Source organism: Biomphalaria glabrata, chromosome 9, assembly GCF_947242115.1.
Source record: "Biomphalaria glabrata chromosome 9, xgBioGlab47.1, whole genome shotgun sequence".
Taxonomy (NCBI): Eukaryota; Metazoa; Mollusca; class Gastropoda; family Planorbidae; genus Biomphalaria; species Biomphalaria glabrata.
In genome coordinates this window covers 42,770,621-42,788,657 of record NC_074719.1, presented here as the reverse complement: position 1 = coordinate 42,788,657, position 18,037 = coordinate 42,770,621, and the positions used below count along the sequence as shown (strand labels likewise).

The 18,037-nt window shown below is 37.8% G+C and overlaps 1 protein-coding gene across 2 annotated transcripts in view; it reads right to left on the bottom strand.

Annotated features, from left to right (window-relative positions):
- The window catches only part of LOC106063921 (phospholipid-transporting ATPase ABCA3-like), a 78,222-nt gene that overhangs the window by 13,857 nt on the left and 46,328 nt on the right, over window positions 1–18,037 (bottom strand). For both annotated transcript variants that reach the window (XM_056041991.1, XM_056041992.1), the window contains 8 exons: window positions 17,387–17,409; window positions 12,311–12,672; window positions 10,670–10,867; window positions 7,961–8,161; window positions 4,927–5,212; window positions 3,226–3,390; window positions 1,861–2,002; window positions 157–284 (listed from right to left, as the gene is read on the bottom strand). In XM_056041991.1, coding sequence (XP_055897966.1) covers window positions 157–284; window positions 1,861–2,002; window positions 3,226–3,390; window positions 4,927–5,212; window positions 7,961–8,161; window positions 10,670–10,867; window positions 12,311–12,672; window positions 17,387–17,409 — 1,505 coding nt within the window. The remainder of the gene's footprint in view (window positions 1–156; window positions 285–1,860; window positions 2,003–3,225; window positions 3,391–4,926; window positions 5,213–7,960; window positions 8,162–10,669; window positions 10,868–12,310; window positions 12,673–17,386; window positions 17,410–18,037) is intronic.

Sequence of the window (18,037 nt, the reverse complement as noted above, 5' to 3'; positions counted from 1 at the left end):
TTAGGGTGAAAGCAAATTTTTATTAGTGCTTCGAAGGATTTTGAAAGACAAACCAGCAAGAAAAGAATGTAAATATATCGCCAGTGTTTATTTCGGAAGCCGCTAAATTACAAGAGTAACTGAATGCACTATTTTACAAAGAAGAAGAATACAAACTTCGGAGGAAGAGAGTAGCTTTGTCTGTCGTGTAAATGAGTTGCCTCTCTTGTATGACATCATCATCCTCTTTAAAATTATCCGAATCTTTTGGAGTCTCAGGATTCAAATAAGGCATTAGCTTGTATCTTGTGATAAGAAAATTGATAATCAGACTCTCAGATTATACCTTATGAACATAAAAGAATTATAGGACTATCTGTTTGTATCAAGCAAACTTAATAAGGATAATCAGACTATCAGTATGTATCACATGAACATAATACTAATTCCCCTTTCAGACCTTGTGGTCTATAGGGCAGATGATGTAAAGGTCATCTGTTTCTGTGGCCTACGGTAAACAAGGGTGTCATGTGGCCAGCACAACGATCAACCGCCTTTACTTTTCCCCAACTAATGTCAGGAACCCATTAGAGCTGGGTGTACTCAAAGGCGCCCGAAGATCCCAGTCTTCACCAGGATTCGAACCCCGGTCCTCGGTTTGGAAGCCAAGCGCTTTACCGCTCAACCACCGCGCATAATAAACATAATGAACATAATAAGGATAATCAAACTATTACTTTGTATCTTGTAAACGGCATAAGGATAATCTGACTATCAGTATGTTTCTAATCAACATAAAAGGATAACAAGATTATTGATTTCTATCTTTTGAACATAATAAGGATAATCAGACTATCATTTTGTATCTAATGAATATAATAAGGGTAATCAGAGTGTATCTTATGAACATAATAAGGATAATCAGACTATCCATTTGTATCTTATGAGAATAATAAGGATAATCAGACTATCGCTTTGTATTTTATGAAGATAATCATGTTAGGATACTCAGACTTAGCAGTTTGGACCGTAACAAAATAGATCAAGGAAAATGAGTTTAGGTTTAAATCTTGTGAATAGAATCGCATCAGTTTGTACCTTACATAGAGAATTGGAATAAATCCGGGGGTTACAGGCAGTGATGACATATCTTTTAAACTATCTCTTGCAGACACGCACACAGAGATGACAGCTAGGATGACGTCATTCTCTCGTGCGTTCTCGCGGAAATCTCGCACAACGTCTCGTGGATTGGCGAGGAAATAGATGCGATGGGAAAAGTCGAAATGATATGACATTTCGTCATGCCAAGTGGCATTTGGAGTATATAGACTGAAATAGTTCTATCTTTCAAAGCAAAGCTTATCTAAGGTAAAGAACCGCTAATTACTGTCATTTATCTAAAACAAAAAATGGCAGGTTTTAGTTCCGTTTCAGATATGTAAACTAAAAATGATAATTAGTACTAGTTGATTAAATAATTGGTAAATTTTTGGAATGATTCTTGTATTGTCATCGACCATTAATACTTATTAAATACTTCAACTTGATCCGAAAATGGGAAGTGGGAGAAAAAATGTACTCAAACGTAATCAGGGGATTTAATCCGTGTATACATCAACATTTTAATTTAGTAGCAGTTAGTCCCCTTATTTCAATATCAAACAGAATAATTAATCACCAAGAATGTATTAAGTAATTAATTATTTTTTTTAATTAATTCATGTCTTCGTGTCATGTCAGGTACAATAAATAATTGTGCAAAGTTTCAACTAGATCCGTAATGTTCTTGGGAAATGGGAACACTCAATGGAAATGTATGTTTATTGGCGCATCATGCTGCCTCGGTGGAGGGGACACATTGATTGGATGCATGCCTACCTGATCAATCTATAAATGCGAAACTCTATAAGAAAGAGAACAGCCCAAGCCAAGACCGCAAGGACCGCCATCTCTATCAGGGCGTTTAAGATGCTTCTTCCCCTGTCTCGATATCGTAAGAACTGAAGTAAACTGGGAGGGTCTGAAAAGAGTAACAAAAAGAGTAACAAAAAGAGTAACAAAAAGAGTGTAACAAAAAGAGTAACAAAAAGAGTAACAAAAAGAGTAACAAAAAGCTGTTTGCGTGTTACGGTTTCAGAGCGAGGCTTTTCTAATATATGAAGCACAACGTAAGGCGTATATATGTATGTCCCGCATAGAAATGAAAACCGCCCTAACAATCTTGATAAAACTTGACAAAATGTTCCTAAGGAAATGGCAGAGACCGTAGTGTATCTTTATTGTTCTCCCACAACCTGTGGGTCCCAAAAATTAAAGAAAATACCTAAATTTATCTCTTTTAAAGAGTGAAACAAAGCGGGTAAACGCGGACAAGCTAGTAAGCTGCGGGTCATATCTGGCTATCTTGGCTATATATTAAAACATCATAGCATATAAGTATACTATACTCAGGTCTGGTGATTTTTCGTAAAAAACAAACAACCTATCCATATTAACGGTAAGGTAAATGTACCCCTTATAGACCTAGCGATCTATGGACACAGACGACGCGAAGCTTTTTTTTGTTTCTCAAGCGACGGTTAACGAGGGGGGGGGGGGGCGATGTGGCCAGCACAACAACCAATCGCATTTTACTTTCCTTACTTATGTGACTTGGGTGCACTCAGTGGCGTCCAATGTTCGAAATCCTAGTCTTCATTGGAATTCGATGTAGAGACCCTCTCGTTATGTAAGCCAAGCGTTTAACGAATTAGCTGCAAACAAACAGGACCATGTCCTGAATATTCTTAGAAGTAAATACTTAAAGTTCCCCTTTCAGACCTTGCGGATTCATAGGGCAGATGATGTAAAGGTCATCTGTTTCTGTTAACTAGGGTTTCATTTGGACAGCATAAAGTCCAACCAACTTTACTTTTCCCTAACTAATGTAATGTACCCATTAGAGCTGGGTGGACTCAGAGGCCCTTAAAACATCCCGAAATTGAAATTCCCAGTTTTCTAGGTTTCGAAGCAGGAACCCCCCACCCGGCTTGGAAGCCAAACACTTTACCACTCAGACATCGCGCCTCCTGAATATTCTTGTTACAAAGTCAAATTTGACGTGGGCCGCCCTTGTAATGTTTTGTTTTTCATTGTGTTACTTCTTACATTGTAAATTTGTATTATACAATTATATCACGTGAAAATGTTATCTAGAATATAAGCTCATAGATGTAACATTTCATAAATGTACGGAGGGGTTACCTTCTTGCTCATCCTGGCGATGATATATCCAAAAGGTCAGGAATCCAGACATTAGAAGCAAATAGCAAGGAGCCAACAATATAATGAGGATGTGCATGAAATAGACGACGCCCCAATCAGAAAGACTTTTCAGAGATGTTTCAATTGAGAAAAATGCAGTAAATCCTGAATGTAAAACAAGGTAATGTAAAATTACTTTATTAAAAAAAAAAGTTATATAAAGAAAAAAAAAACCCCGCCATCTCTCTCAATACAGCAATATTTTTATCACTTTTTCTATTTAAAAAAATTGTGCCTACTTCTTGTACTGTCACTGGGGACATCTCAAAGAGACAATGTGTCATCAGAGGTTAATGAACAAGTATTTTGTTTTTTATTTGAAATGATTGGCTGACAATCACTTATTAATATTTTTTTGTGACATGATAGATTGACTAACACTTATTACTTTTTAAATGTGACATGAAAGGCTCTCAAAAACGTATCATTTTTATGTTACATGATAGACTTATAAACAATTGTAATTTTTTTTCTGTGACATGATAGGCTGAGAAACATTATTTTTTCTGTGACATGATAGGCTGAGAAACATTATTTTTTCTGTGACATGATAAGCTGAGAATTTTTTCTGTGACATGATAGGCTGAGAAACATTATTTTTTCTGTGACATGATAGGCTGAGAAACATTACTTTTTTCTGTGACATGATAGGCTGAGAAACATTATTTTTTCTGTGACATGATAGGCTGAGAAATATTATTTTTTTCTGTGACATGATAGGCTGAGAAACATTATTTTTTCTGTGACATGATAGGCTGGGATACATTATTTTTTCTGCGACATGATAGGCTGAGAATTTTTTCTGTGACATGATAGGCTGAGAAACATTATTTTTTCTGTGACATGATAGGCTGAGAAACATTACTTTTTTCTGTGACATGATAGGCTGAGAAACATTATTTTTTCTGTGACATGATAGGCTGAGAAATATTATTTTTTTCTGTGACATGATAGGCTGAGAAACATTATTTTTTCTGTGACATGATAACCTGAGAAATTTTTTTTTCTGTGACATGATAGGCTGAGAAACATTATTTTTTCTGTGACATGATAGGCTTAGAAACATTATTTTTTCTGTGACATGATAGGCTGAGAATTTTTTTTTCTGTGACATGATAGGCTGAGAAACATTTTTTTTTCTGTGACATGATAGGCTTAGAAACATTATTTTTTCTGTGACATGATAGGCTGAGAAACATTATTTTTTCTGTGACATGATAGGCTTAGAAACATTATAAGCGGACACTTGTAAACCTTAACAGTGTTGCCAACTGTAAGATTTAAACTATCGTTGTTAAAATTTTCAAAAAAATACAGGAGTAGCATCTGACCCGTCGAAATATAGGTTATTGTTTCTTTTGTGGAGGTACCTTTTTCTGTGGAGGCCCTACGTCTGTAGCCCCACTGCCCTCCCATAAATCCTGTCCTGGCCTCAACGATATATATAAATCAAGCCTAATGCATATGTTTCACCCATCAACATAGAAATCCGTATTCAGGATTGGTGGAGAGAGGATTGGTAGAATTAGGAACAAGACTCTTTGAAATGCAGAATGTCTGTTATAAGTGTGTCCTGGGGAATAATAAACACACGTGTTTAGTTAATTTAAAACTTCGTTTGAGTTGCCTGACTAGACTTACCAATCAACAATGACGCCATCATCAAAGTGATCGAAGCTTTTGTCGGGTTCTCAAAGTAGAACTGAAGCGCATAGAGGTATGGGAAAAAGGCTTGGCCGTAGATCATGAGTACAATGTACATGACGAACCCTCGAGTCTGGTTATCGTAAATGACCGGTTCCTGCTGGAGGGACATCACTATCAACATGACGATCAGTAAATAGACAGAGGAGTCGAAGATGTACGTGGCCAGCCAGTAGGCGACTGGATTGACACCGGTCAGATCCTGGAGATGTTTTGAACCTATCTGGAACGACAAGTACAAAGATTATTATTAGAAAATTCCTCAGTGGAAACTGTTAAAGGGACTACGATGAATTTTGTTTCTCTTTAGCGAAACTCGACCCTGGCAGTGCCAGAGAATGACTACTTGTTCATTTCTAACATAATAATAATAATAATAAAGGAAATGTGTCTTACAATTTGTGCATTACACCAAACAAAACGTTATAATTACAGAAAACCAAAATATACATTCCCACCAGACTCACTCTTAATTTACATGTGACAAAGTTTATACCAGATTGTTCTTATTTAATGATTTGATTGCCAGGGGAACAAAACAGATTTTTTTTTTTGTCTGTTTGTATTCGCTATCGGTGTATTCGCTATATCTTTTGTGATGGTAAAAATCACAAAATCCTGACCCAAATGGTGATTTTTTTATTTCTAGAATCTCTTTAGCTTTCTTATGAATGTTTGTCTCAAACAGCTGCCCAAATGGGGTTTGTTTAATGCCAATGATTTTACCAGTAGCATTTAGGATTCTGTGAAGTTTATTTTTATTTTTCATGTTCAGATTGCCATACCAGGCAAGGCAGGCAGTGATATTAAAACTTAAAATATTGCAGATGTGAGCGTGATAAAACATAGCCAAGGCCTTTTTCCTAACTTTAAACGAGGACATTTTTCTAAGTAAATGTATTTTTTGCTTCCCTTTTTTTGCTGATATAATCAGTATTTGTAATAGACTAGAAGGATATAACACTACATACAGCAGAGATCCGATTGTTCGAAATGGTTCGGGGCAGGACCAGGGGCGTAGCTAGGAATTCGCCATCATTTGGGAGCCCGAGGGGCTTGACCTCATGGGGACCCTGCATTTTGCGTATCATTTAATATTAAATGTTAAAAAAAATCACACATTAGGGGGTTCCCCTTAAGTGGGGGCCCGAGGGGATTTTTAATTTCTCACCTCCTCCACCTTTCCCCACCCAAGCTACGCCACTGGGCAGGACCCATTTCGGCTAAACGAATATTTGGAATTAAAGCGAAATTATTATTAAAATAAACATTATTACGAAATACGAGGATTAATAACAAACTTGTGCAGGATATAGCCACCTATCTCAAAGTAATCAATTCTATGTGTACGAATTGAGTGACCAGGGAACGAAGTGTCTCTTACACAGTAGTCAAACCAGTGAAGAAGAAGCAGTTTGCGACAGAGAGCAGAGAGTATTCCACTCGGAGGCTGCGGCTGTTTTTGATGTATCGCCACGCTCTAGATAGAGGCACTTACCCTCAACCCTATCGGATAATGTTTTTTGGATGCGGGGTTTCGCGTCAAAAGAGGGGTCTTCGTCTCTTTGCCTAAAAATTAAGACTTAAAAAAAAATAAAAAATTAGATAACATGTTTCAGTTCTGTTCACTCGTCCTTTGAAACATACTGTGATTTTTAGTACATAATACACTTAATCTTGTTCTTTCTTAATTTTTATCGATTCCAAAAAATATCCTAATTTTTGGTTTGGGGTAAAGCGGGCTTTGTAACAGACTTTAAAAAAAAAATAAAACCAATATAGATTAGAATCACATAAAACATTGTTTTGTTCTGTTAAGTCAGGATTTAGGTAAAGCTGACTTTGTAACAGACTTTTAAAAATTTAAAACCAATATAGATCAGTGCCACATATTACATTGTTCTTTTTGAAAAATACTGTAATTTTTAGTACACACCAAACTTAATCTCTGTTTTTACTTAGTTTTTAATCTTTTTCCTAAAATATCATAATTCTCTGTTTTTACTTAGTTTTTAATCTTTTTCCTAAAATATCATAATTTTGGTTATGGCTAAAGCGGACTTTGGGATTACCGAGGTTTTGGATCATCGGGACTCCACTGTAAACAATCGTGATATTGAAACAAAGAACATATAATAACCAAATCCAAATCCACACAGTCAGTGACTACACATAGCCCTCCCTTTCAGTGAGTGAGTACATACCGCTCTCTCCTGAGTCAGTGACTACACATGGCCCTCCCTTTCAGTGAGTGAGTACATACCGCTCTCTCCTGAGTCAGTGACTACACATGGCCCTCCCTATCAGTGAGTGAGTACATACCGCTCTCTCCTGAGTAAGCGACTACATATGGCCCTCCCTTTCAGTGAGTGAGTACATACCGCTCTCTCCTGAGTCAGTGACTACACATGGCCCTCCCTATCAGTGAGTGAGTACATACCGCTCTCTCATGAGTAAGCGACTACATATGGCCCTCCCTTTCAGTGAGTGAGTACATACCGCTCTCTCCTGAGTCAGTGACTACACATGGCCCTCCCTATCAGTGAGTGAGTACATACCGCTCTCTCCTGAGTAAGCGACTACATATGGCCCTCCCTTTCAGTGAGTGAGTACATACCGCTCTCTCCTGAGTCAGTGACTACACATGGCCCTCCCTTTCAGTGAGTGAGTACATACCGCTCTCTCCTGAGTCAGTGACTACACATGGCCCTCCCTATCAGTGAGTGAGTACATACCGCTCTCTCCTGAGTAAGCGACTACATATGGCCCTCCCTTTCAGTGAGTGAGTACATACCGCTCTCTCCTGAGTCAGTGACTACACATGGCCCTCCCTTTCAGTGAGTGAGTACATACCACTTTCTCCTGAGTCAGTGACTACATATGGCCCTCCCTTTCAGTGAGTGAGTACATACCGCTCTCTCCTGAGTCAGTGACTACATATGGCCCTCCCTTTCAGTGAGTGTGTACATACCGCTCTCTCCTGAGTCAGTGAGAACATCATCATTACTGGGACCAGGACCACTGAGAAGGTTATACACAACAGTGTTATCATGAACTCTCCTCCACCGAAGCTTTCGCTGCTGGCAGATGTCGAATAATCTCGAAGTCCGGCCTGAACAGAGAATTCAGACCCAAGTGCACTGCGGACCCAAGCGTCCAGAGCCAATTGCGTCTGTAAAAACAATAAATATTTAAAGTCATTCTCGATTTCTGGTTTCTGTGAATGGAAGAAATGGTCTGTACGACCTGGCAACGAGCTATTGGTCTAAACTGCCCACAGGTTGTGAAATCAGCGTTCAGACCTTCTCTCTACATGCCACAACCGCTGTAATTTAAAGGCAACATAGCAGAAAACTTGAAAAGGTCAAGCAATCCTTTCAGATATATTCGATAGCAAGTGGACTGGATACAAAAATCAGAGAAGTTCAGTTTATGACATTACTGCGTGTGATCGGCCAAGATGCACTGAAATGCGTAACACTTTTCAATGGACGGATAATGAGTAAAATGAATGTGAGATAAGAAAGTCCTTCCACAGATAGTAGTACTATAAAACCTGAGGACTCACTGATTTAAGCTAAACAATCTATGCCATACCAAGGGCCGGTCCTACAGATTTCAAAGCCCTATGCGAAACTGATTACACTGGACCTAGACTGGGTAGGGATAAGGATAATAAATAAAAATTATGATTTTCTGAGAGGGAGAGAACAAACTATAATAATAAATGGCTCTAAATCAACACCAATTACAGTAAACTCAGGTGTACCTCAAGGAATAGTCTTATGTCTACTACTATTTTTAATTAAATTACATAAATAATTGCATAATATAAAGGACAATAAAAACAACACAAGATACAGAAATTTTAAAAAGAGAATAAGATGAATTACAGATATGGGAATCTAATTGGAGCATGTCTTTCCACCTAGAAAAATGTTATTTATTAAGAGTAACAAAAAAACTAAAACAAATTAATTCCACTTATCTTATTCATGGTAAACCAGTAACACAGACTAAAAACGCAAAATACCTAGGTGTTATAATAAATGAAAAACTGTCATGGAATTTCCACATTGATGAAACTATCGAAAAATCAAACAAAGCATTAGGGTTTATTAAAAGAAACTTCTTTAAATCAAATAAGAACATAAAACTAAAATGCATCCTCTGTTTGGGACCCTTCAACTCAAGAAAACATTAAGAAACTGGAACAGACACAAAATAAAGCAGTGAGATTCTTAACAAACGAATATTCACATTTGACTAGAGTAACACCTTTGGTAAAATCACTAAATTTAGAAAGCCTTCAGGAGAGAAGACTTAAAAGTAAAGTAGCAATTATACATAAAACACTGAACCATATACTTCAAATACAAAAACAAAATCAAGTAAAATACCCAGAGAGACACAAAGATAAAGGAAAATTTCACATTCCAAATGCTAGGACAAATCTGTACAAATGTTCCTTCTTCCCTTGTGCTATTAGAGCATGGAATGGGTTGCCTGAGCTAGCCATGAAAACCAGTGACTTGGCAGAATTTAGGTCATTGGTTAATATGCATGACTAAATGCATGACGCGTAGGACGTAATTATCTTCTTTTTGGAGCTTCTGGAAAATCAGGAGTCCGCGGTAACCCTTTGATAATAAATTAAATGGTTTAATTTGATAAATTACACCTAGAATTAGCGCGGGGCCTATAAAAGTGCGCGCCCACTGCGGCCGCATAGGTTGCAGTTTTTAAGGACGGCTCTAGCCATACCCTACAGATAGAAAGGAACTAGAAATACTTTCTGGTATAATTAATTATCTTTGAAAATTCTTACAGAACTTGTCAGAAATAACTGCCCCATTAAGGGAGTTACTTTTAAACAAGACGAAGAGTGGATGTGGTTGACTGATTTCTTTCTGTTCCAGGAACACCAGAAGAGAACCTATGGCTGCTGGCACATGAGTCATTCGGTTCGAAGCCCAATCAACACCACTAATGAAGACAGTGACCAAAAATTTAATTCTCACATGCCGCATTATTCTCCCCGTGAGGGATTCTCGACTGGTAAAGAACTATGGCTGCTGGCACATGAGTCATTCGGTACGAAGCCTAATCAACACGACAAATGAAGACAACGAACAGAAATTTAATTGTCACATACCGCAATATTCTCCCCCGTGAGAAATTCTCTGCTGGTAAAGAACTATGGCTGCTGGCACATTAGTCAGTCGGTACGAAGCCTAATCAACACGACAAATGAAGACAACGAACAGAAATTTAATTGTCACATACCGCAATATTCTCCCCCGTGAGAAATTCTCTGCTGGTAAAGAACTATGGCTGCTGGCACATTAGTCAGTCGGTACGAAGCCCAATCAACATGACAAAATGAGGACAGCGAACAAAAATTTAATTCTCACATACCGCAATATTCTCCCCGTGAGAAATTCTCCGCTGGTAAAGAACTATGGCTGCTGGCACATTAGTCAGTCGGTACGAAGCCCAATCAACACGACAAATGAGGACAGCGAACAAAAAATTTAATTCTCACATACCGCAATATTCTCCCCGTGAGGGATTCTCCGCTGGTAAAGAACTATGGCTGCTGGCACATGAGTTAGTCGGTACGAAGCCCAATCAACACGACAAATGAGGACAGCGAACAAAAAATTTAATTCTCACATACCGCAATATTCTCCCCGTGAGGGATTCTCCGCTGGTAAAGAACTATGGCTGCTGGCACACGAGTCGGTTTGGATGAGTAAGGATCTTGCAGATGCTTCATCTCGATAAGACCAAAAAGATATTTCTCTCGGAACATTATGTAGCCTATTTTATCCATCAACCCGTGAAGTATGGCGGTGACATTTTCCGTTGTATCGTCCTGTTTTAATAGAAAGAGATAGTAGAAACATTATAGTGAGAAATCTGACCAAGAAACAATACAAAATACCGTTCCTATCTCTTAATTAAAGCGTTGATTTTTCTGTTTTGTTACTAAAATGTATTCCCTTCCCCCACATCCAGGGCCGGTTATAACAATTGCGGGGCTCTATACGAAACGGATTGCGCGGGGCACAGTCTGGGTAGGGATAAAGATAATAAGTTAAAAGTTAAGATTTTATATTACAAAATAAATTTGTCTTTGCATTTTATACATTCTTCACTAAGTAAAAAAATCAGGAACCAATTAACTTTTACGAGCCTTGAGTGTAGCCAAGTCAAACAGTATACGATCGAAATTCTGTTTCTAACATAGATCACACTCAATAGCTAGAATTGCCAAAGGTTTCAATCTATCTTGGTGAGCTGTTGACCTCAAGTAATTCTTGATTAGTTTGAGGCGCGGGATGCTTCTTTCACCGGATTCCAAACTATTGTATAATACCGTTTTTTTTAAATCTCGCCTAGGATTGGCGTTTTCCATATTTGATGACATCCCAAAATGACAACTTTATCTATATTTCAGGAGATTTTAATAATTTCAGGAGATTTCCAGGACTTTTTCGTATATTTTGCAATTTCATGAGATTTGCAGGAGCTCCCGGAAAATCAGGAAGCCGCAGAAACCCTGTTAAAAGTTATAATGGTTTAATTTAATAGTTTACACATAGAATTAGCGTGGGCCCTATGAAAGCGCGGGGCCCATTGCGATCGCTCAGGTTGCAGTGGCCTAAGGCCGGCCCTGCCCGCAACTTTCCAGAGCTGAATTAAGAGTTACTAAGAGTTCTTCACCTTCATCTATCCCTTCCTAACCTGCACCGTTGGAGCACTGAAATAAGCGTGTGTTTATATGGTGACCGTTGGAAGAGGCTAGCGATTGGATGTGAATGATACAACATAGGTGGCATTGTCGTCACATGGGTCTTAGTAAAGGAGACTCCATCAGAATAAAATGTTTATATTCCACAGCAAAAAAAAAAATGGTTGCATAGCTGTAGTAGATATTTGTCTGACCTCGACAATTCTTCAGATGTTTGAGCGTCTTATACGACAGAGAAAGCGATGGGAAGACAACATCAAAGAATGGACAGGTGTGTCAGTGATTGAAATTTTATAGCCAAAGCAAAGAAAGAGAGGAAAGACGGTCAACAAACAACGTCCCGACAGACTATGGAAAAAATGACGGTGAGTTTCGTCGATTCAGGTATAGACACAGTATGATTTTTAATAAAATTACGCATACTTATTTTTTCGCTGTTTCTTTTTTTATTTTTTTATTTCATTAAGGGCCACCCCATTCATCTCGCCTCGGGCCTCCGATTATCCAAAGGAGACCCCTGCATATTAACCATGTTATTAAGCGTTCACACGGAATAACACTCACTGGTTCTAGATCGAAATGTTCAACAACGCCCTTCTTTTCCATTATCATAATACGGTAATGGTCCGACACTTGGTGAAAATCGTCGCTCTTATAGAAGACTAGGTATCTCAAGTCAGGTGGGAAGCGCTTGACAGTGAACAGCAAGTCCGGAGACTTGGCCTTCCTCTGGGATCCCAGGCGCTGGTTGATTCCCAAGGACGTCAGAAACATCGGCAGCAGGATAAGGAAGAGGGAAGTCCCCCAGTTTCTCCTAAAGAGGAGGAACTTCTTAAAATAGATGGCCTTGGCCTGCTGTATAAACAGCTGAATCCTCTCCAGCTTAGTGTAGTTGGTCATGTGCTCGAAAATTTCAATCGTCTCAACTGCAACAGAGACAACAAATCAGAACTCACTATATGTAGTTTATAGTGCATAGGACATATAGATGCAGATATAGGACAAATAGATATAGGACATATAGATATAGGGCATATAGATATAGGGCATATAGATATAGGACATATAGATATAGGGCATATAGATATAGGACATATAGATATAGGGCATATAGATATAGGACAAATAGATATAGGACATATAGATATAGATCATATAGATATAGGACACATAGATATAGGACATATAGATATAGGACATATAGATATAGGACATATATATATATATATATATATATATATATATATATATAGGACATATAGATAAAGGACATATAGATATAGGACATAAAATTGGACATATAGATATAGGACATATAGATATAGAATTAGGACATAAAAGATTAGGGCATAGGTGAGCATGAATACAATATCACTTCTTTTAAACCTAAAAAGTAAAATAAAAATAAATACGCGTATTTCTCGTTATAAATGAGATATGCAAATTTTTATTTTACAAACATTATACAAATACTTCTTATAGATCAATTATTTTGCTTTTGATTACTAATAAATCTTAGATTAAAAAAAGGGACACTTTGTATATCCTGCACTCCATCCCCCCCCCCAAAAGAAAAAGCTACATTGTTTTAAAAATCAAATATATATTAGTTTAAGAGTAAATTATGGCACTTAACCCTTAAAACGCGTGTGGTATTTATTTATTGCAATTCCATTTTGTACGCACTCATTTTAAAACAGCTCAGCACTTTAAGGGTTAAAGCTGCATACAGGGGGTATTGTGTATTTGAAAAAAAAAATCATATTTTTAAAATAAGTTTTTACTTTCAATATCAGAATGCAGCTCTGATGTTTGTAAATCACTGTTTTTTGTAGAAGGAGAATAATTTGTGAAATAGGAACCGAAGACAATGTTAATTGGCAAATCCTTTACAAAGTTTCCTTTATAATAAATCTAAATTCATACAGTGTTTGATATTGTTGGACGCTATCCTCTGTAGAACGACTATGGTTCACCTAGTATAACGCGTTTTCATGCGACTGTGTAGTTTTACCCACGAGAGGCATTCCCTTCCATATATAAGGCAGGTTAAGGTGGCTTTCGCTTCTGGCGGTAGAGGAGCCAGCCATTCTTCATAAGCCACGTTTTTCTTCCAGAGCTGAGGCCAATGCTTTTTCGTTGTTTAAAGCTTTCTTGGTCACCATCTCTCTCCACCTAGTGCGGTCCAGAGCTATGCCTTTCCCAGTAGTCAACATTAATGTCCACTGCTTTGAGTGTCCACATATCAGAGGTTCAGAGGTGGGGACAACCAGTTTTTCCTTGAACCTATGGCGTGCTGTCCATAAGGGATGAACTTGGGATACCCTTGATCTCCATCCAGCGGACATGACCAAGCCAGCACCTTTTGGCGTCGTCTCAGGATGGTAAAGGTGCTGGAAAGACCCATTCTTAGTGTTAGACACTCTTTCTTGTCATGTAAATTTAAGGATACTCGGAGTTGTTATTGTGTGTGTGTGTGTGTGTGTGTGTCTAAAGGGATGATGGGAGTAAGGGAGCATTAATGGCTAGATGATGAAAGGGAGCATTTATTGTTAGTCTGGTAGAATGATGCAAAATAAATGTCCCTGTCATAAGCTATCTAAGAATGGGAGACGACTCCAGGATGCCAGATTGTAAAGACGTGTTTTTATTGTAAGTTTCATGTCTTAATGCCGCACAGTAGCGTGCTCAAACCACATGCCTTTTAACCTCCATTTCGGTCAGTGTAGTGAGCTTCCGGTTTCTTAAAAAATATATTCTGAAACAACTTGTAGCAAAAGTCAATAACAGCCTAGACCCTCACCAATTTGCATACAAAGCAGCTAGAGGAACTGAGGATGCCATTCTATTGCTTTTGGACCAGCTTTATAAGCATCTCGATATACCCAAAACATATGCACGAGTCCTCTTCGTAGATTTCTCCTCGGCTTTCAATACCATACAGCCACATCTAATGATAAACAAACTGAGTAACTTAAATGTAAGCCCTTACTTGCAAGCATGGGTTCTAAACTTTTTAACCCAACGGCCCCAGTATGTTAAAGTCAACAACACCAAATCGTCAACTCGAGTACTATGTACGGGTGCTCCACAAGGTTGTGTACTTTCTCCTGTGCTATACACTCTTTACACTAATGACATAAGAAGCATCTATGACTCAGTTAAACTCATTAAATTCGCTGATGATACTGCCATAGTCGGTCTTATTTCAGGAGACGAAACTCAGTATCGAAGCTCGATAGAAGAGTTTACAAACTGGTGCACCGACAACTTTCTAGAACTGAATGTAACAAAAACTAAAGAACTTATAATAGATTTTAGAAAGAAAAAACAAACTATACGTGAACTGCAAATAAACACTACATCTATAGAACAAGTAAAGGCATATAAATATCTAGACATTATCATCAACAACAAGCTTTCATGGGAAGACCACCTTGGAACTCTGACAAAGAAAACAGCCCAGCGACTCTTTTTTCTATACAAACTCAACAGTTTTAAATTAAACAAGAAGATCCTTGAGACATTTTACGGCGCGACAGTACAAAATCTGCTAACATACGGAATAAGTTGTTGGCAAGGCAACGCCTCATCTAAACTGTTGCAACGTCTAGAAAACATCATTAAAAAAGCATCAAAAATTACACTCACAACATTACCACATTTAAAGGAACTTTTTGAACAAACGTGCCTAAGAAAAATCGAAAAAATCTTGGAAGACAACGGCCACCCGCTCCATCAGAACTACGCCAGGTCGTCGCGAAGTGGGCGACTGCTGTCAATCAAAACAAGAACGGAGCGGTACAAAAACTCGTTCGTACCTCACTCGGTCAGACTCTATCACCGCCACTCATTGATCAGGGAACATGAAATGCACCAAGATACCTGTGTGTAGTCGCTGAATGAACTCTTTATGTTGTCTGTTGTATTTATGTGTATTTTTCTGTTGTGTTGTCTTTATATGAGAAACGAGTCCTTGTAATCACAACAAATTTCCGTAAGGATCAATAAAGCAGTCTTAGTCTTAGTCTTAGTCTTAGTCTTAATTAAAGTCTAGCGATGGTCGACACAGCCTTCCCTAGGTAGGTTTAGGCTGGGATTTAGATTATCTTCAACTCTAAAGAGATATCCATAACAAGTACAGAATTTCATCGTCACGCTTATAATAAATCTTTTATGGTGCAAGGGGTCTACGAAATTGAAAAAATAAATTGGGGGTCTACGAGATGTCCATGGGGGTCTACGATAATGAATTTCATTTCATTTGTGACTTTAATTTTCACTCCCATTGATGCAATTATTTCCTACACTAATATGTAAATGTACCTTTAATCCTTTAAATATTTATACTGCTATTCATATGAAAAATAAAGATAAAGCTCAGAATACAGCCACAAAATCTCACTTCGACATCATGTAGAGAAGATGATACGTTTGTGACCGTCTTACAATGTCTCGGAAAACACTGAAGGTAAAACATTGATGTTACCTGCCCTTGAAGTAGTTTTAAAAACTTGTATTGCACCCAAACCTATATCTGATATTATGAATTTTTTCAAGCAACAATACAGTTCATGGGAACATCGGTGGTATAAATTATAACATTAAAAGCTTCTTGTGTTATTCTTTGCAAACGACATATATACAGTTTGGGATCAACGGTCGAGCAGGCTCTGACAGGATGTAGAGCTGTTTGCTACAAACTGCCTAAGGGTTGCTGGCTCCTTATTTTCCTCAGGGTTGACTCACAAAACCTTTCCCATGTTTGAGTATAGCTGCAAGGCAGCAGAGGTTTGAATTCAGTTCTCCTTCTGCTAGGTGGGTAGAAAGCGCCAGCCTTTCCAAAGCTTACTGCTTTTGGCGCCAGTTACTCATCTTCGCCCCTTCTGTTAGTGAAAAACAGTTCTGCGGACCCAATATTAGAGCCACACATGAAAGATCCAGAAATACAAGAGATACTGCTATTTATGAAAACGTTTACAAGAATCCCTAAAGCAAATTACTGAATTAATATTTGATGTTTCATAGAACAACAAATTCCTATATGAAACATAATATCCGTAGCAACGGATGGTGAGCCTACAAAAAAAAACCCAACATTTCCAGTGTGTTTGATTCCAAAAATATTTATTTTGTTATTTTAATTGGTTTAAATTTAAATTTTATCAATCTCTATAACTTCAAATATAGCTTTAAATTGTCGTTTCACTCTAAGACTCAATACAGTTAGTTTTAAAAAATGTTGATTGATCTGCAATGATGCAACACAAGTTAAGCAGGGGGTCTACGGAAAATCAGAAACCATGGCAAGGGGTCTACGAGACAAAAAAGTTTGGGAACCACTGGTCTAATTGATTACTTTTTTTTTTATTGATACGTCTTGTCTATGTCAATGAATAGTTGTGCGAAATTTCAGCTTGATCCGCGAATAGGTGTGGGAGAAATAATATGTATACACTTTTTACCAGACAGACAGAGTGAGTTGATAAAAAATTTGTAATAGAAAACCAGCACTACGGGCGATGAAACAATGGAGCTTAATACGTTCCAGGCTACTTTTGTTATGATAACAAATTAAGTACTGTCTCTGAATGTAACAAACAAGTACTGTATGTTAAAAAAAAATATTTTTGGACTTACCGGAGGATCTCAAAGATTGCTTACTGTAAAAAAAAAATACAAGAAAATAATAAATAGACGAAACAATATTCAAATGATACTAGTAGATATATGTTTAAAAACAATGGTATGGGAGAAACTGATTCTTGAAATTGTAACTCATGAAATGTGTCCTCTATGTTAAGAAGATGCTATAAAGATATTCCATTAAAAAAAAAGAAAACAAAATTAAACAAATATTAATGGTAGAAGGTTAAGGTGGTGAAAACATGAGCTGGTGGGGATTACTTCCCAGTCTTACAGCCGTGGCTGAGTTGGTAAAGTGATTGTGGAGTCTCGGGTTTCAATCTCGGTATAAACTGAGATTTGAATTTTATATTATTTTTTCAGGACGCTCTTAAGTCCAGTCAACTCAAATGGGTTACCTGACATCTGTTGGGAAAAAGTAAAGGCGGTAGGTCGTTGTGCTGGCCACATGACGCCCTCGTTAACCGTCGGCCATAGAAACAGATGCTCTGAAGATCGCAAGGTCTAAAAGAGGGTCGTTTTGTTGGAAGAAAAAAACAGAACAAGACAGCTGCCTGGTTTAGTGGTACGTGCTAAGGCATGACGCCATGGTGGTTGGAATTTGAACCCTGCCCGCTTGGCTACAACGTGAATGTGTGAAGTAAC